Source organism: Desmodus rotundus, chromosome 4 (genome assembly GCF_022682495.2).
Source record: "Desmodus rotundus isolate HL8 chromosome 4, HLdesRot8A.1, whole genome shotgun sequence".
Classification (NCBI taxonomy): Eukaryota; Metazoa; Chordata; class Mammalia; order Chiroptera; family Phyllostomidae; genus Desmodus; species Desmodus rotundus.
Genome location: NC_071390.1, coordinates 108,575,080 through 108,595,333, shown reverse-complemented (window position 1 = coordinate 108,595,333; position 20,254 = coordinate 108,575,080). Strand labels below are relative to the sequence as shown.

The 20,254-nt window shown below is 41.0% G+C and overlaps 1 protein-coding gene across 3 annotated transcripts in view; it reads left to right on the top strand.

Annotated features, from left to right (window-relative positions):
- The first annotated feature begins 17,805 nt into the window (after positions 1-17,805).
- The window catches only part of IL15RA (interleukin 15 receptor subunit alpha), a 34,137-nt gene continuing 31,688 nt past the window's right edge, over positions 17,806-20,254 (top strand). Inside the window, exon 1 of one of the 3 annotated variants that reach the window (XM_045186642.3) lies at positions 17,806-18,154. In XM_045186642.3, coding sequence (XP_045042577.2) covers positions 18,061-18,154 — 94 coding nt within the window. In that variant the 5' untranslated portion in view covers positions 17,806-18,060. The remainder of the gene's footprint in view (positions 18,155-20,254) is intronic. The other 2 variants (XM_045186637.3, XM_045186640.3) reach the window with 2 other exon arrangements.

Here is a 20,254-nt window from a genome sequence, read left to right as displayed (position 1 = left end):
AGAACCCCCTTTCCATGCCACTGATAAATAGGGACCGATAAATGGGAAGGGTTGAATCAGACCAGTAAGCCCATTCTGAGTTTCTTCAATATGTTCCCATGTAGGAGATAAAAACCAATTCTGGGAATGTCTGTAAGCTTCCATTAATAACATTAATTTTAGCATAATGATGCCCTTGGGTTGTCTGACTTCAATAGCTGTTAAATAACATCAAGTAACATCTGTATCAGGCCCTACCTACATAGAACATACAGTTGAGTGGGAATAAACAAAATAAAAAGATAAATATGTATGCTAAAAAATAATCAAAACTGATTAAAAACTTTTAATCAGACTCATCTAGAAAAAAAGGGAAAGGACCCAAATAAATAAAATCAGATAGAGGAGACGTGACAACTGACACCACAGAAATACAAAGGATTATCAGAAAATACTATGAACAATTAAATGCCAACAAATTGAACAACCTGGAAGAAATGGAACAATTCCTAGAAACATGCAATACTCCAAGACTGAATCAAGAAGAAACAGAAAATGTGAACAGACCAATTATGATCAATGAAATCGAAATAGTAATTTAAAAATTCCCAACAAACAACAGTCCTAGACCAGATGGCTTCACAGGAGAAGTTTACCAAATATTAAAAGAAGAATTAGAGACTTCCAGCCAAGATGGAGGCATAGGTAGACACACTGTGCCTCCTCGCACAACCAAAAGAAGGACAACAACAATTTAAAAACAAAAAACAACCAGAACTGCCAGAAAATCAAACTCTATGGAATTCCTACAACCAAGGAGTTAAAGAAGAAACATTCATCCAGACCTATAGGAGGGGTGGAGATGGGCAGGTAGGCAGAGAGGACTCGCGGCAAGGCTGGGCTGGAGAACCCAGCAAAATTGGCAGATTGTGGAGTGGGGTGGGCAAGGCTGCAGCTGGCCAGCAAGGCAGCAGCTGGCAGACCTGGCTAGGTGGCGGCTGGCAGACAGGGTGGCCCCACAATTGGAGAGCGAAACAGACAGAGCAACCCAGGGTTCCAGCGTGGGGAAATAAAGCCTCAAACCACTGACTGAAAACACCTGTGGGGGGTTGAGGCAGCAGCAGGAGAAACTCCCAGCCTCATAGGTGAGTTTGTCGGAGAGACCCACAGGGACCTAGAATGTACACAAACCCACACACACGGGAATCAGCACCAGAAGGGCCCACTTTGCTTGTGGGTAGCAGGGGAAGTGACTGAAACCCAGCAGAGAGCAGAGCAAACGCCATTGTTCTCTCTCAGACCCCTTCCCCACATACAGCATCACAACACAGTGACCTGGGTTACTTTGCCCTGGTGAATACCTAAGGCTCCACCCCTTACTACATAACAGGTGCATTGAGACCAAAAAAAAAAAAAAAAAAGGGCCCAAATGAAAGAACAGATCAAAGCTCCAGAAAAAATACAACTAAGGGACAAAGAGATAGCCAATCTATCAGATGCAGAGTTCACAACTCTGGTAATCAGAATGCTCACAGAATTGGTTGAATTTGGTTGCAAATTAGATGAAAAAATGAAAGCTAAGCTAAGTGAAATAAAGGAAAATGTACAGGGAACCAATAGTGATGGGAAGGAAACTGGGACTCAGATCAATGGCATGGACTTTCTTCCTTCTGGAGTGGACCAGAAGGAAGAAGGAAGCATCCAATCTGAAAAGAATGAAGAAACAAGAATTCAAAAAAATGAGGAGAGGCTTAGGAACCTCCAGGACATCTTTAAATGTTCCAACATCCAAATTATAGGGGTACCAGAAGGAGAAGAGGAAGAGCAAGAAATTGAAAATTTATTTGAACAAATAATGGAGAACTTCCCCAACCTGGCAAAGGAAATAGACTTCCAGGAAGCCCAGGAAGCTCAGAGAGTCCCAAAAGAAGTGGGACCCAAGGAGGAATACACCAAGGTACATCATAATTACATTACCCAAGATTAAATTCTCTTGGGTAATAACCCAAGAGAATCTTAGAAGCAGCAAGAGAAAAGGAGACAGTTACCTACAAAGGAGTTCCCATAAGACTGTCAGCTGATTTCTCAAAAGAGACCTCACATGACGTGGATCCCGTCCCGCAGGATCTGCTGTTATGGCTGCAATATACGAATACACACGGACTACCGAGTCCTGTGGAGGAAAAGGGACAGCGCGGCCACTCTCTCAAGAGGAGAGCGCCCCAACTCTTGCCTTGACAGGCTTTTATTGTTTTTCTGGGCATAATACATTGAGGATGGCCCTCATTTACTATGCCTAGGTTTGTTGTGGGTGGTTATCTTTTGCGGACAAAGGAGAGAATGTTGCTGAATACATCAAAGGAGGATATTTGCAATGTAAAGGGAGAAATGATTGAAATCAGGTTATGCTCCATACCTGGAAGGTCTAGCTCAGATTTTGGGAAGATAAAGATACTCAGTAAACATTTGCTGCCTCAGGGTGAGGGAGTTTTAGCAAGAGCAAGTCTCATAGCAGTCAAGGTACAATGCAGGCTGGATTTCCCACTGGAGAACCTATCCATGGATGTGGGTCCTGCCCGCCAACCTCGCTCCCCACTGGCTTTTCTGAGTGAGGGCTGAACCACATTTACCACACTTGGAACAGTTCCCTACACTTATAGGCAAGAATGGGCTAGAAAGAAGTATTCCAAGCCATGAAAGGCAAGGACCTACATCCAAGATTGCTCTATCCAGCAAAGCTTTCATTTAGAATGGAAAGGCAGATAAAGTGCTTCTCAGATAAGGTCAAGTTAAAGGACTTCATCATCACCAAGCCCTTATTATATGAAATGTTAAAGGGATTTATCTAAGAAAAAGAAGATAAAAAATATGAACAGTAAAATGACAGCAAACTCACAGTTATTAACAACCACACTTAAAAACAAAAGCAAACTAAGCAAACAACTAGAACAGGAACAGAACTACAGAAATGGAGATCCCATGGAGGGTTATCAACAGGTGAGTGGGAGGGGGAGAGAGGGAGAAAAAGTGGGGGGGCTCTGCCCACAGGTGCCCCCCCCTCCCCCCTGGCTGCCACAGATGAGAATAAGTCTACCAAGACATGATCTGCTTGGGGAGGAAAGGTGGCTGATCTCTCAAAGGAGAAGGACCAGAAGCCTTTTCCTCAATAGGCTTTTACTGGGTTTAATTTGCATAGGAATACAGGGCATATACATAAAGCTCATCAATCATTGTCAGGCAGAAATGATCAAATAATAGATAACATTCAAAGAACTCAGGACTTATTCTGAATCGAAATCAAATAGTTAAAGGGCTATAAAACTTTGGGGAACAAACTCATTTCATGCTTGGATCTTTATCATTTAAATTGAAGGTATTAGCAACATAGGTTTCATAGGGTTTTATGTAGTCTTTCTTAGGCCTGATTGCCCTAGGGAACCCGCCCTTTCCAGCACAGGGCTGCACCCACCTATGGCATTCTTTCAGGCTTAGGGCATTGTTTCAGGCTTAAGTCAGGCAGGGAAAGTAAGGCAGCCAAGAGATTAGGAGACTTTTTGCAGACAGAATGAGGACTCAGGCTATGTCAAAGCTGAGGGGTGAGGGTCCATCACCCCCTTTTTCTATAGCCCCCCAAGTCCTTCCCTGAGGTCCTCTTTGTGACCATGCCTGTCTTAGGTCTTCCCTCCCTTGAGGAATCTTACCCATCTTTGGCTAATTGGTCAGACTCAGGGCCAAGCAGGGTAAAATAAAGTGGGCAGAGGTGGCACCAGTGGCTTATGGTCCCAAGGTGTCTCACTCAGCCTTATCTTTGGGTGTTTACAGCTTCTGAAACCAGGCAGGGCAGTTCCCCCCCAAAAAGGTACAGAGAATAAGTAGCATCAATGGTAGGTAGAAAATAGACAGGGGAAGAGTAAGAATAGTATAGGAAATGTAGAAGCCAAAGAACTTATATGCATGACCCATGGACATGAACTATAGCGGGGGGATGTGGGAGGGTGGGAGGGGGTGGGCAGGATGGAGTGGAGTGAAGGGGGGGAACTGGGACAACTGTAATAGCATAATCAATAAAATATATTAAAAAAAGAAGTATTAACACCCACCCCTCTTAAATTATTTCAAAAAATTCAGGAGGAGGGAAGGCTCCCAAGCTCAGTTTATGAGGCCAGCATTATCCTTATTCCAATACCTAACAAAAATATTAGCAAAAATATAAAATTATAGGCCAATATCCCTGATGAACATAGATGCAGAAACCCTCAACAAAATATTAGCAAAATGAATATGCAATACATTAAAAAGATTGTATGTGATGATCAAGTGGGATTTACTCCTGGGGTACAAGGTTGGTTCAATATCTGTAAATCAATTAAGATGACATACTATATAAACAAAATAAAATATAAAGTAATGTGATTTTATCAATAGATGCAGAAAGAGCCTTTGACAAAACCCAGCACCCATTTATGATTAAAAAAAAAAAAGTTTTAGCAAAGTGGGAAGAGAGGGAACAAACCTCAACATAATAAAGGCCATAAATGACATAACCACAGCTAACCACATATTCAACAGGGAAAAGCATAAAGTATTTCCCTTAATATCAGTAACAAGAAAGGATGTCTGCTTTCACGACTATTATTCAACATAGTATTGGAAGTTCTACCCACAACAATCAGACAAGAAGAACAAAAAGGCATCTAAATTGGAAAGGAAGAAGAAAAACTGTCATTATTTGCAGATGACATGTTACTATATGTAGAGAACCCTAATAATTCCACCAAAAAACTATTAGAACTAATAAAGAAATCCAATAAAGTAGAAGTATACAAAATAAATATTCAGAAATTGATTGTATTTTTATACACTAATAATGAATTATCAGAAAGATAAACTAAGAAAACGATCCCATTTACAATGCATCAAAAATTTTAAAAAAATACCTAGGAATAAATTTAGTCAAGGAGGTAAAAGATCTGTACTCAGAAAACTATAAGACATCGAAGGAAATTGAAGAAAATACAAATAAACAGAGGCATATACTGTATTCATAGATAGAATTAACATTGTTACATACTACCCAAATCAATGTACAGATACAATGTTATCCCTATCAAGATACCAATGGCGCATTTCATAGAACTAGAAGAAATACTCCAAAAATTTATATGGAACCACTCAAGATCCTGAAGAGCCACAGAAATCTTGAGAAAGAACAAAGTTGGAGGTGTCATGCTGCCTGATATCAAACTATACTACAATCAAAATAGAATGGCACTGGCATAAAAACAGACACATGGATCAATAGAACAGAATAAAGAGCCCAGATATAAACCCATACCTATATGGTCAATTAATATATGACAAAGTAGACAAGAACATACAATGGGGTAATGACAGTCTATTCAATAAATGATATTTAAAAATCAGACAAATAAATGCAAAAAAAAAAAAAGAAACTAGACCAACTTATTACCATATACAAGAATAAGCTCAAAATAGATTAAAGACTTAAATGTAAAACTCAAAACCATAAAACTCCTAGAAGAAAATATAGCCAGTAAACTCTCATACATTTCTGTTAGCAATATTTTTTTCTTATATGTCTCCCTTTGAGCAAGGGAAACAAAAGAACAAGTAAACATAAGAGAGACCTACAGCCAACATCACACTCAACGAGCAAAAACTTAGATCTTTCCCACTAAGATCAGGAACAAGACAAGGATGTCTGCTTTCATCACCCCTATTCAACATAGTTTTGGAAGTCCTAGCCACAGCAATCAGACAAGAAAAAGAAATAAAAGGCAGCCAAATTGGAAAGGAGGAAGCAAAACTGTCATTGTTTGCAGATGACATGATAGTGTACATAGAAAATCCTACAGACTCCACCAAAAAACTACTCGACCTAATAAGTGAATTTGGCAAAACAGTGGGATATAAAGTCAATATTCAGAAATCAAAGGCAATTTTGTGCACCCACAATGAAACATCAGAAACAGATATCAGGAAAACAACCCCATTTGATATAGCAACAACAAAAAAATAAAGTACCTAGGAATAAACCTAATCAAGGAGGTAAAAGACCTGTACTCAGAAAACTACACAACACTGAAGAAAGAAATTAAGGAAGACACAAACAAATGGAAACATGTACCATGATCAAGGATTGGAAGAATTAACATCATCAAAATGTCCATACTACCTAAAGCAATTTATAGATTCAATGCAACCTCTACTAAAGGACCAATGACATATTTTACAGATATAGAGCATTTGTGAGCGAACATTTCAAAAATTCATATGGAACCATAAACAACCCTGAATAGTTGCAGCTATTTTGAGAAAGAAGAACAAACTAAGAGGGATCAGAGGAATGATATCAGAGGAATGCCTGATATCAAACTGTATTACAAGGCCACTGTAGCCTGGTACTGGCATAAGAACAGACACATAGACCAATGGAACAGAACAGAGGGCCCAGAAATAAAACCAAGTCTCTTTGGTCAATTGCTATTTGACAAAGGGGGAAGAAGCATAAAATGGAGTAAAAATAACCTCTTCAACAAATGGTGTTGGGAGATCTGGACATCTACGTGCAAAAAAATGAAACTTGATCACCAACTTACACCATACTCACACACACAAAAATTCAAGGTGGATAAAAGCCTTAAATATAAGCTGTGACACCATAAAATTTCTAGAGGAAAACATTGGCAGGAAAATCTCGGACATTCCACACAGCACTATTTTCACCGATATGTCCCCTAGAGCAAGGGACATAAAGGAAAGAATAAACAAATGGGATCTCATCAAAATAAAAAGCTTCTGCATGGCTAAAGAAAACATCAGCAAAGTGAAAAGAGATCCAACCATATGGGAAAATATATTTGCCAATGATACCTTGGACAAGGGTTTGATCTCCAAAACATATAAAGAACTCACACAAGTCCACTACGGGAAGACAAACAAACCCAGTTAAAAAATGGGCAAGAGTCTTGAACACTTTTACAAGAAGGACATACAGAGGGCCCAGAGACATATGAAAAGATGTTCAACATCACTAGCCATCAGAGAGATACAAATTAAAACCACAATGAGATACCACTTCACACTGGTCAGAAAGGCCATCATAAACAAAGCAACAAACAAGTGTTGGAGAGGTTGTGGAGAAAAGGGAACCCTAGTGCACTGTTGGTGGGAATGCAGACTGGTGCAGCCACTATGGAAAACACTATGGAATTTCCTCAAAAAACTAAAAATGGAACTGCTTTTTGACCTGGCAATTCCACTACTGGGATTACATCCTAAGAACCCAGAAACACCAATCCAAAAGAACTTACGCACCCCAGTGTTCACAGCAGCACAATTTACAATAGCCAAGTGCTGGAAGCAACCTAAGTGCCCATCAGTAAATGAATGGATCAAAAAACTTTGGTATATTTACACAATGGAATACTATGCAGCAGAAAAACAGAAGGAGCTCTTACCCTTTGCAACAGCATGGATGGAACGGGACAGCATTATGCTAAGTGAAAAAAGCCAGGCGGTGAGGGACAAATATCATATGATCTCACCTTTAACTGGAACCTAATCCACAAAACAAACAAGCAAAATATAACCAGAGACATTGAAATTAAGAACATCTGATAGTAACCAGAGGGGAGGAGCGAGGGGAGAAAGGGGAGAAAGGTTTTCAGGAACAACTATAAAGGACACATGGACAAAACCAAGGGAGGGGTGGAAGCAAGAGAGGGAGGTAGGGATGGCTGGGGTGTCGGGGGAGGTGTGGGGGACAGATGCAGACAACTGTAACTGAACAACAGTACATTTTTTTAAATGAAAAAAGAAAGAACAAGTAAATAAGACTACATCAACAAAATGAAAAAACAACCTACTGAGTGAGGGAAGATATTTACCAATGGTACACCAAATAAAGGGTTAATATCCAAAATTTATGAAGAACTCATACAAATCAACACCCCAAAATCAAACAATCTAGTCAAAAACTGGGCAGAGGACCTGAATAGCCTCATATCCAAAGAGGACATACAGATGACCAATATACACATTAAAAGACAGTCTACATCAGTAATCACCAGAGAAATGCAAATTAAACCACATTGAGATACCGCTTCAAACCTGTCAGAATGGCTATCTTCAATAAAGCAACAAACAAGTGCTGGCCAGGATGTGGAGAAGAGGGAACTCTAGTGCAATGTTGGTGGCAATGCAAACTGGTGCAGCCACCATGGAAAACAGTATAGAGGTTACTCAAAAATTTAAAGTGGAACTGTCTAATGACCCAGCGATTCTACGTCTGGGAGTAGCTCTAAAGAAACCCGAAATACTAATTGGAAAGAATATATGCACCCCTATGTTCATTACAGTGTTATTTACAATAGCCAAGATATGAGAGGATCTAGTGCCCATCAAAAGATGAGTGGATAAAAAAAGTGGTGGTACATATACACAATGGAATATTACTTTGCCATGAAAATGGACGAAACAATACCACTTGTGATAATATGGACCTAAAGGGTATTATGCTAAGTGAAATAAGCTGGACAAAGACAGACAAATAGCATATGATTTCACTTATATGTGGAATCTAAAGAACAACATAAATGAACAAACAAAACAGAAACAAACTCACAGATGCAGAGAACAAACTGATGGTTGTTGGAAAAGTTGGGTTTGGAGGGGCTGAGTGAAAAAGGTGAAGGGATTAAGAAGTGCAAATTGTTAATTACAAAATAGTAACAGGGATATAAAGTACAGCAAAGGGAATATAGTCAATAACATTTTAATAACTACATATGGTGCCAGGTGGGTACTTGAATTATTGGGGAGATTACTGTATAAATTATAAAATTGTTTAAACACTATGATGAAACTAATATAAAATAATATTGAATATCAACTCTAATAAAAAATAAAATAAAATAATCTGCAAGTTCTTACATTTAAAAATTGCAATGTATATAAAATATTACACATTGTAGATATTTTATTCTTAATGTTTTAGGTCAAGGACACTTTTGAAAATGCTGATGAACACTATGGATCTTTTCTGCCAAAAAGTGCACACTCCAATAAACTTTTTGCAAAATCATTCTAAGAGATCAAGGGCCACCTATTTAGATTGGTCATGGATCTAAAATTTTAAAATTCATGAACCAAACTCATTATAGTAAGTTAATATTTCTGATTTCTAGCATGATAGAGGAATAGAAACAATCACTGTCTAAATAAAAAGATTACTATAAGTTAGATGTTGCAAAGGCTACAGATGGGCTTTGTCTGGCTTGCTTGGTGTTTTGATATTTTCTCCAAAGCAATCATTAGTATTTGTAAAAGGGGAGATTTCACACAAGGTCCTATATTTTCAAAGTTTCTTCAAAAAAATAAAAAACACCTAGCGTCAGTAGACACACATTGCTCCTTATAGACTGCCAGAGCTTTCAGCACACTTCCTCTTGTCTTGTGCTCCACGACCCTGCGGTCTGGCCCTTATAGGCATTTGGGTTTGGAACTCCCAAATAAATCTTGGGTTTACATCTTTAAAACCTTAATATTCCATCACTTTCTTGCTTTTATCCTGAGTTTAGGGATAAAACAAACAAACAACAAAAAAACAAAGAAGAAAGCAGAAGTTTCTTAAAAGGTTTTCCTCTTCTTCTAAGTTCTCACCAGCAGATGGGGTAAGGAAGGTAGGGAAGGAGATGGGGCAGACAAGAAAGGCAGACTTATGTTGTGAACATGAAGAAAGAGCCCCAGGCGTGGGGGGACAGGCCAAGTTGAACTCTTAGGTAGATGAGGGTCAGTAGGGGATGCTCCTGGTGTAATTGGGAGTGGAGCATGAAGCTGCTTCATCGTGGGGTAGTTTTCTTTACAAGTTTACCACTTTAGTTGGATGTAGTCTTGTTAAGGGAAGTGACTCTGAAGTGAGAACATGGGACCCAGCTGTTGGAAGTTCCACTCAGGGTGGAATTACTACCCTCACCATCTGTTCGTGGGGCCTCCCATTCATCTCTTTGGTGCTCTGGTGTCCTGCTTTGACAGATGGCTCAGCTCAGTATCATACATAATATTTCTCTGAATACTTTTTCAACCTCTAACTTGTATTTAACATTTTTAGCTGATAATTTTCTCTACAATCATCTCGGGTAGTTTACAAAGGACAATGCAGTAAACATTATATATTATTTATTTAATACTTATTGAGCACTTACATGTCAGACACTGTTCAAAATGCTTTTATTAACTCATTTACTCTTCACAACTACTCTACGGTATAGGTCCTATTATTCTCATATATCTGGAACTGGACAGAATATGCTTTCAATGACAATTAAGAAGTAAAATTCCAAAATAACCTTTAGTTAAAAAATAATGAAACCTTAAAAAGCTGTTAATCTCACTCTACTCTGATATATTTAAATATTTAAAATCAAAATCTATTTCACAGTTATTCAAGTACAAAGGTGATTAAATCCTGGTTATGAGGCTCCAAATTAATATAACTGAGTTATCAAAAAATGAATTGGTCTCTTGGAGATTTTTCCTACCAAAGATTCATCACAGGGAAGAAAAGGGTGATTTCCTCAAATTCTGTTCTAGAATTTGCAGTTCTCCTATCCCAGGGATGCAATTTATAGATTGTTTATTTGATTTTAGGACACCAAGGAGGCTGATCCAAATAAGCCTTTTCTGGAGGAAGACCTAGGCTAATTGAGATAAACAGCCTTTGTCTGTGAGGATAAATGGATATGCAAATAATGTTTTGAAGGGAATGGAGATGGACCACCTAGAAGGGAATCAGAGACCAGAGCCTGGAGGGCAGGTCTGGACAATGACCATCTGGAAGTAATAAAAAAGACAGTGTAGTCCAGAGACTTTTGGTGTCTCTGGACTACACTGGAAGAAGAGTTGTCTTGGGTCACACATTAAATGCATTGCAACACATAATCACAAAAAAATCTCATAATGTTTTCAGTAAATTTATGATTTTGTGTTGGGGTGCATTCATAGCCATCCTAGGCAGCAAGCAGTCTGTGGGCCACGGTTGGACATCCTTGCCAGTAACCCCAAAATTCCACTCCTAGGTATATACCCAAGGAAGCGTATGTTCACACAAAAGTTATTCGTGAATGCTCATTGGAGTATCAGTCATAAAAGCCAAAAAATAGAAATGATTCAAATGTTCCTGAACAAGAGAATGAATACACAAAATGTGGCATATTAATAAAATATGATCCAGTAATAAAAAGAAATAAAGTACCAACACATGCTACAACATTGATGAACCTTGAAAACATTATGCTGAGTGAAAGAAACCAAACACGAAGAATATTTTGTACGATTCCATTTATGTGCACTATTCAGAATAGCAAATCCATAGAGACAGAAAGTAAGTTAGAATTACCAGGGACTAAGGACAGGGGAGATTGGGAGTGATTTCTAACAGGTACAGGTTTCTTTTTGGGGTGATGGAAATATTCTGTAATTTGACAGTGGCACGATATCATGAATACTCTAAAGACCACTGAATTATATACTTTAAAATGGTAAATTTTATGTATGTGAATTACATCTAAATTTAAAATTTTAATATTCTTAAGCAAGAAGGAAATAGAGGCAGTAGAGGAATAGGAGGAGAAGGGGAAAGAGAAGACAGAAGAGGGAGAATAAGAATCCATTAGCCTTGAGCCACAGCTATACCCTTCTTTGTGGCCCAGTCTGACACCTTAACCTCCCATTCTGTGAATCCCCTTCCAGAGGACAGCCTGTGGCTGAAGACCCAGCTATTGGCACTGTGTTTCCTGATGCGCCAGCTTTGTCCTTCACTTCAGCTCTGCTCTGAGTAGTGGCTGCTGACCAACTTCCCACCCCTGTATGGGCCCTCTGATTCAGATCCCCAAACTAACTCCCACCTGAGTCACCTCTGAAGTGTGGACACTATACCTCAGGAGTCTAGATGTCCTACAGCCAGTGCATTTCCTTTGGCCTAAGAAAATAGATCTTGGATTTTGTTTCAGAAATAAAGACACCATATTATTATGTGTAGAAGTGCTAACTCAAAAAGATATGTTGAAGTCCTAACCCTCAGTACCTCAGAATGTGACCTTTATAGGGATCATCAAGTTAAAATGAAGTCATTAGGATAATGGTGGGTCCTAATTGAATATGACTGGTATTCTTATAAAGAGAAGAAATTTGGATACATACACACAGAGGTAAGACAACACAGGGAGAAGATGGGCGTGTAAATAGAGTGATGCGACTACAAAGCTGGGCACACTAAGAATTACTGGCAAACACTGGAAGGTAGAGGAGGAAAGGAAGGATCCTCCCTTAGAGCTTTCTGAGAGAAGAGGGCCCTACTGACACCTTGATCTCAAACCCCAGGCCTCCAGAACTGCGAGAGAATCGATTCCTGTTGTTTTAAGCCACCTCATTTTTTAAATTTATTTTTTATTTAATCATAGTACACATACTATCTCATAGTGGTTATATTACTTTTAGGTGTACAATATAATGATTCAACATTTTTATATTACAACTTCCATGCCTTGGCTATTGTAAATAATGCTTCAATGAACATAGGTGTGCATATATTTCAAATCAGTGTTCTTGTTTTCTTAAGATAAATACCCAGAAGTGAAATTTCTGGGTTGCATAGTATATCTATTTTTAGTTTTTTTAGAAATTTACATACTGTTTTCCATAAGGGCTGAACAAGTTCGCAGTCCCACCAGCAATGCGTGGGGTTCCCCTTTCTCCACATTCTCACCAACATATATTATTTTTTGACTTTATAATAGCCATTTTCACTGGTGTGAGGTAGTATCTCATTATGATTTTGATTTGCACTTCCCTAATGATTAGTGGTGTTCAGCATCAGTCCATATGTCTTTTGGCCATCTGTATGTCCTCTTTGGAGAAATGTCTCTTCAAATCCTCTGCCCATTTTTCAATAGTAGTGTTTTTTTTGTTGTTGTTGTTACTGAGTTGTATGAGTTTTTCATATATTTTGGATATCAACTCCTTATCATATATATATCACTTGCAAATAAATTCTCCCAGTCAGTAGGCTGCTTTTTTGTTTTGTTGAAGGTTTCATTTCCTTCACCACACAGAAGCTTTTTCATTTAATGTAGTTTCATTTGCTTATTTATTTTCTTTTATTTCCCTCGCTCAAGGGGATGTATCCAAAAAAATGTTACTCAGACTGATGTCAGATAGTTTACTTGCTAAGTTTTCTTCCAGGAATCATAAAGTTTCAGGCCTTACATTTAAGTTGTTAACTCATTTTTAGTTTATTTTTGTATATGGCGTGAGAGAGTGATCCAGTTTCATAATAGTTTCATTTTTTTGCATGTATCTGTCCATTTGTCCCAACACTTGTTGAAGAGACTGTCATTACTCTAGAAATAGATTAGTTGACCTTTATCATAGATTTGTTGACCATATAAGTGAGGGTTTATTTCTGGAATCTCTATCCTGTTCCATTGACCTATGTGTTTGTTTTTGTGCCAGGACCACACTATTTTGATTATTATAGCTTTGTAGTACAGTTTGAGATCAAGGAGCATGATACCTCCAACTTTGTTTTTGTTTCTCAACATTGCTTTGGTTATTTGGGATATTTTGTTCTTCCATATACATTTCAGGATTCTTTGTTCTAGTTTTGAGAAGAATGACACTGGTATATTGATAAGAATTGCACTAAATCTATAAATTGCTTTGGGTGGTATGGTCATTTTAATAATATTAATCCTTCTTATCTGTGAGCATGGTATACACTTTCATCTGTTTGTGTCCTCTTCAATTTCTTTCTTCAGTGTCTTACAGTTTTCAGAGTAGAGATTTCTCACCTCCTGGGTTAAGTTTATTCCTAGATATTTTATTCTCTTTGATGCACTTGTAAATGGAATTGTTTTCATTTCTCCTTCTGATTGTTTGTTATTAGTGTGTTGACAGACGACAGATTTGTATTCAACAGACTTTGAATACTGATTCTGTACCAAATTCTTTTATTAATTCCATGCTTTTTTTGATTAAGCCACCTCATTTTTGTACTTTGTTGTGGTAGCCCTAGGAAACGAACACAAATATAAAAGCAGCAGATTGTTTGGTTGTGGAAAGCAGAGGTTCATATATTTAAAAAAGAAACTATCAGAGACTGTAGGGGAGCTTTGCCTGCAGAGCACCCCTGTCTGCCAAGGATGAAAATAAATCTACCAAGACAAGATCTGCTTGGGGAGGAAAGGTGGCCAATCTCTCAAAGGAGAAGGGCCAAGAGCCTTTTCCTCAATGGGCTTTTATTGGGTTCAATTTGCACATGAATACAGGTAAAGCTCATCAGTCATTGTCAGGCAGTAAGGATCAAACAATAGATAACATACAAAGAACTCTGAGGGCTTATTCTGAGTCAGGGTCAGTTAGCTAAAGGGCTATAAAACTTTGGAAAACAAACTCATCTAATGCTTGGACTGTTATCAGAAAACTGAGAAAAATCTTAGCAAACCAGGTTTCACAGAGTTTTATGCATTCTTTCTCAGGCCTGATCGCCCCAGGGAATCTGCCCTTTCTAGCACAGGGCTGCACCGCCCTCTGTCATTGTTTCAGGCTTAAGTCAGGCAGGGGAAGTAAGGCAGCCAAGAGATTAGGAGACTTCTTGCAGGCAGAATGAGGACTCAGGCTATGTCAAAGCAGAGGGGCGAGGGTCCATCACCCCCTTTTTCTATAGCCCCCCAAGTCCTTCTCTGAGGGCCTCTTCGTGACCATGCCTGTCTTAGGCCATCCCTCCCTTGAGGAATCTTACCCTTCACTGGCTAACTGGTCAGGCTCAGGGCCAAGCAGGGTAAAGTAAAGTGGGCAGAGGTGGCGTCCCTGCCAGGGAGATAAGCTTTGTCTCCTTAATGGCTTATGGTCCCAAGGTCTCTGACTCAGCCTTAACCATGGGGGTTTATAGCTTCTGAAACCAGGCAGGGGGGTTCCCAACAAGAGACTTCTGGCCAAGATGGAGGCATAGGTGGATATGCTTTGCTTCCTTGCACAATCAAAAGAAGGACAACAGCCAATATAAAAACAAAAGACAACCAAACCTGGCAAAGAATTGAACTGTATGGAAGGAGTTAAAGAAGAAACATTCATCCAGACTGGTAGGAGTGATAGAGATGGGCAGCTGCAGTAGAGAGAACAGCCAGTAGGGCTGTGGACCAGGCAGGCAAGCCAGTGGCTGGCAGACCTGATGGTCCCACATTCATGTGTGGATAAGCTGGGAGGAAATTCTGGGGAGTGAAACAGAGCATGCAACCCAGGTCTCCAGCACAGGAAACTAAAGCCTCAAAAACCCTGACTGTAAATACCTGTGGGGATTGCAGAGGTGGGAGAAACTCCTAGCCTCACAGGAAAGTTCTTTGGAGAGTCCCAGGGGGTCCTAGAATAGACACAAGCCCACCCATCTGGGAATCAACACAAGAAGGACCCAATTTGCTTGTGGGTAGTGGGGGAAGTGACTGAAAGTGGGGCAAGAGCCAAGTAAGTGGCATTGTTCCCTGTCTGACCCCTCCCCTACATACAGCACCACAATGCAGTGAAGTGGGTTGCCCCACCGTAGCAAATACATAAGGCTCTGCCCCTTACAACATAATAGATGTGCTGAGACAAAGAAATATGGCCCAAATGAAAGAACAGATCAAAACTCCAGAAAAAGAACTAAGTGACGAGGAGATAGCCAACATATCAGATGCCGAGTTCAAAACACTGGTCATCAGGATGCTCACAGAAATGATTCAGTATAAATGCAAAACAGAGGAAGAAGTGCAGACTATGCAGAGTGAAATAAAGGAAAATATACAGGGAACCAACAGTGAAGGGAAGGAAACCAGGATTCAAATGAATGATTTGGACCAGAAGGAAGAAATAAACACTCACTGGAACAGAATGAAGAAACAAGAATTCAAAAAAATGAGGAGAGGCTTAGGAATCTCTGGGACAACTTTAAACATTCTAACACCCAAATCATACGGGTGCCAGAAGAAGAAGAGGAAGAGCAAGACATTGAAAACTTATTTGAACAAATAATGAAGGAAAATGTCCCCAATCTGGTGAAGGAAATAGACTTCCAGGAAGTCCAGGAAACTCAGAGAATCCCAAAGAAATGGACCTAAGGAAGCACCTAACCAAGACACATCATAATTAAGTTAACCAAGATTAAAGATATAAGGAGAGAATCTTAAAAGCAGCAAGAGAAAAGGAGACAGTTACCTACAGAGGAATTCCCATAAGACTACCAGCTGATTTCCCAAAAGAAACCTTGCATGCAAGAAGGGGCTGGAAAGAAGTATTTGAAGTCATGAAAGGCAAGGACCTACATCCAAGATTACTCTATCCAGCAAAGCTATCATTTAGACTGGAAGAGCAGATAAAGTGCTTCCCAGATAAGGTCAAGTTAAAGGAGTTCAACATAACCAAGCCATTATTATATGAAATGTTAAAGGGACTCATCTAAGAAAAAGAAGAAGATTGAAACTATGAACAGTAAAATGACAACAAACTCACATCTATCAACAACTGGACCCCAAAACAAAAACAAACTAAGCAAACAACTAGAACATAACAGAATCACAGAAATGGAGATCACATGGAGAGTTATCAGCGGGGTGGGGGGACAAATGGAGGGAAAGGTACAGGGAATAAGAAGCATAATTGGTAGGTATAAAATAGACTGGGGATGTTAAGAATAGTATAGGAAATGGAGAAGCCAAGGAATTTATATGTAGGATCCATGGACATGAACTAAGGTGGGGGAATGTTGGAGGAAGTGGGCGTACTGGACCAAGGGGGATAAAGGGGAGAAAAAATGGGACAACTGTAGTAGCATAGTCAGTAAAATATACTTAAAAAAGAGAAACTACCAGTACTTCTTATAAAAAGGAACAAACTACTGATACACACAGCAACTTAAATGGGTCTCAGGGGAATTATACTGACTGGGGAAAAGCCCACCTCTAAAGATTACAAACTGTGTGATTATATTTCTGTAACGTTCTTCAGATGACGAAATTATAGCGATGGAGAAAAGATCAGTGGTTGCCGGGGGAGAGGACGGTGGCTGTGGCTGTAAAAGAGGACCAGGAGTGATCCTGCCATAGGAACACTTCCGAATCTTGGCAGTGTCACAGGTCTATCTCTGTCTCTGTCTCTGTCTCTTTTGCTCTGTGTGTGTTTCTGTGTGTGACAAAACTGCATAGAACTAAATACACAAAAATGAATGCATAGAAAACTGACAAAATTTGAATATGGCTATGATTTGCATCATTGTCAATTTCCTGATTGTGACCTTGTACTGTAGCTTCCAGTAAACACAGCTCTACTCGGTCACCTCCCCTCGCTTTCTCCGTCAGGTGTGAGAAGTTGGCATGGGCTGCACTCCCAGGGCAGCTGCCCCTGTCAGCCTCACCGTGACCACCTCTCCGCTGCTACCCACCAGCGAGTGAGGTCTGTACCCTCACTGGGATCGGAGGGACAGGTGGAGCTCAGGGCCACTCGCCTGCCAGCCCAAGGTTCAAAGGTGCAGGTAAACTTGGAAAGGTGAAGTCAGAGGGACAGGCGGGGACAAGCTAAGCAAGGTCAAGAGGAGCAGGAGTCCGGTGTGGACGCCCACCGGCCGCGCTAACTGGAAAGACCTTGCTTCCAGAAGGTTTTGTCCACTCCCTCTGCGTGGGGACATGAGACCGAATGGACTTTTGGGGTCACGAGAAGCGAGGAGAGTAGGGGGGGAGAAATGGCAGTCCTCCGCAGGTGACGGCCTGGGTCTCTGCTCCGCCCGAGGTGCTCCAGGGACTTGGGGCTGCGGTACCGGGATCAGCCGCGGCTTTTTCTAGAGGAGGGGGTGGGGATGCTGAGTCACAGATCTGTCCTGCTTCTCACCTCTCCCCAGCCCTCCGGGGGCTAAAGCAAAAGCGAAAGCGAATGCGAGGCAGTCCCGGGAGCTTCCCCGGTCACCTCCTCGGGACGGTCGGGCATCTGCACGCGCCGGTAGCAGGGCTTCCCCGCCAGTGAGAGGAGGTGGCGGTCATGGCCCGCCTGCGGCTCCGGGACTGCTGGCTCGACGACCTCCCCACGCTGCTGCTGCTGCTGCTGCTGGTGCTCCGGCCGCCAGCGACACTAGGTAAGGAGAGGCGTGAGCCCTTGGCAGGGCGGCGGAAAGAGGCCCGGGCGCCACCTGTAGACAGCACTGGGAACCCCACCTACGGCGACAGCGAGTCAGTCTGTCTGGGAACAAAAGGGTGTGCGCTGACCTGAGAGGGGGCGTTGCACCCCCTGGCAGGGAACACGTGGAGGGAGCGGTGGCTAAGGGCAAAGCGCCCGTCCCTGCGCCCCGACCCACGCTGGCTGGCCAGGTCACTCAAGGGAGGGAGCTGCGAGGCCAGGCTTTTAATACGACCTCTTCCCGATTTCCGAGGCAAAGGGAAAAACTCGGAGTTTGCAGTGGGAAATCCGAGTTGGAGTTTTACTGCAATTTGGAGAAGTCCTGAGCGCTCTTCTCCGAGCCCTACCAAGAAAGCTGTGCCAACGTTGCAAAGCAGGCAGTCTCCGTAGACGTCGGAGGAAGACGACCCCATCAAAACCCTCAGAAAAAAACAAATACCACGGGTGGGTAGTGGTAGGACCGGATAGGGACTGTGTCCCTGGGGAGAGAAAACGTCTCGGGCAGGTTGTACATCTGGGGAGTTTGGAAACAGCTCCAAATTCTTAAGCAGCAGGAAACTGTGGGAGGGCGTAGGATAGTGGGGCAGCCTGGAGTACGTGCTTTTCGGCAAAGGGGAAGAAATGAAGTCGGTGATAGTTTGATGTGGTTCGCATAGATGTAATAGCAGGGCGGGGAGTGGGTGGGTGGGAAATCGAAAGAGTGACTGATAGGTTTTTCTCCTGGGAGCTAGAGAGGAGGGAGAGGAAAGGATGATAGATGGATCTGGCGCTATCCATGTTGGTGCTGCTTTTTAGTTTGGAAGCTCCTTGAGGGTCTGATGAAAACTATGAATCCTCTGCCCAGAAAAATGCATGAGTGCATATAGTTACAAAATGTACATATAATTTTCGGGTCATGGACCCAATGAAGGCCATCCATGGACTCCCCAGGGGTCAGTAAATCCATTGTATCTCTCACTTCCTTCCGCGCGCGCGCGCGTGTGTGTGTGTGTGTGTGTGTGTGTGTGTGTGTGTTTAAGGCAATATTCCCCATCATTTACATCCAGTCAGTCACACCAGTCTGGCCACTATCTGATCAGAGACATCCACCCTGGCTGGCTTGGTGTGAAAGCCATAGCTCTGTGAATTTCATGAAGTTTTATTTTTATAAAACTATCTTTGGAGCCCCCACCCCCATCTGATTATCTGCATTATGTTGTTGGGTCCTCCCAGCTGACTAACCAGTATCCTGCATGACCGTTAGAAGATGCAGGAGATTGCCAGGGGACCTCGGCAGCCATGAAAGTGAAATGCAGCTTTAATTAGAACCCAGCAAAAATGAGCTATCAAAGCGCAGAGACGAACCCTGCAGTCAAGATCTCTAAAGCCCATCAACTACAGCTTTTGTCTTGCAAAGTTATCGCTGCCAGCTGTAACTCCTGATGTTCCCTAGTTTTTCTTACACAGCTTTACTGAGGGATAATCGACAGATAAACTGCATACATTAAAATTGCATAATTTGATAAATTTAGAGTAATTGTGTACACTCATATATCAATCACCATGATCACCATAGTCACTACCAAAGGTTTCACGTCCTACATACTCCTTTCCTCCCTAATAGCCCTGTCTCCCAGGCAACAACCATCTGCTTTCTGTCACTACTAATTTGTTGCATTTTATAGAATTTAATATAAATGCAATCATAGTATGTACTCTTTCTTGTCTGGATTCTTTCATTCATAGTAACCATTCTAAGAATTTATCCACACTGTTACTTGCATGAATAGTAGTACCTTTCTTTTTATTGTTGAGTATTATTCTGTTGCATAGATATCACCCAGTTTGGTAATCCATTCACATGTTATTTTTTCAAATACCTTTATCTTTATATTTCTTCTTCTAGTTTTCTTTTTTAATTATATTTTATTGGTTATGCTATTACAGTTTTCCCAATTTCTTCCCCTTTGCTCTCCTCCACCCAGCACCCCCAACTCCCTCAGACAATCTTTACACTATTGTTCATGTCCCTGGTCATGGGTATAAGTAAGTTCTTTGGCTACTCCATTTCCTATACTGT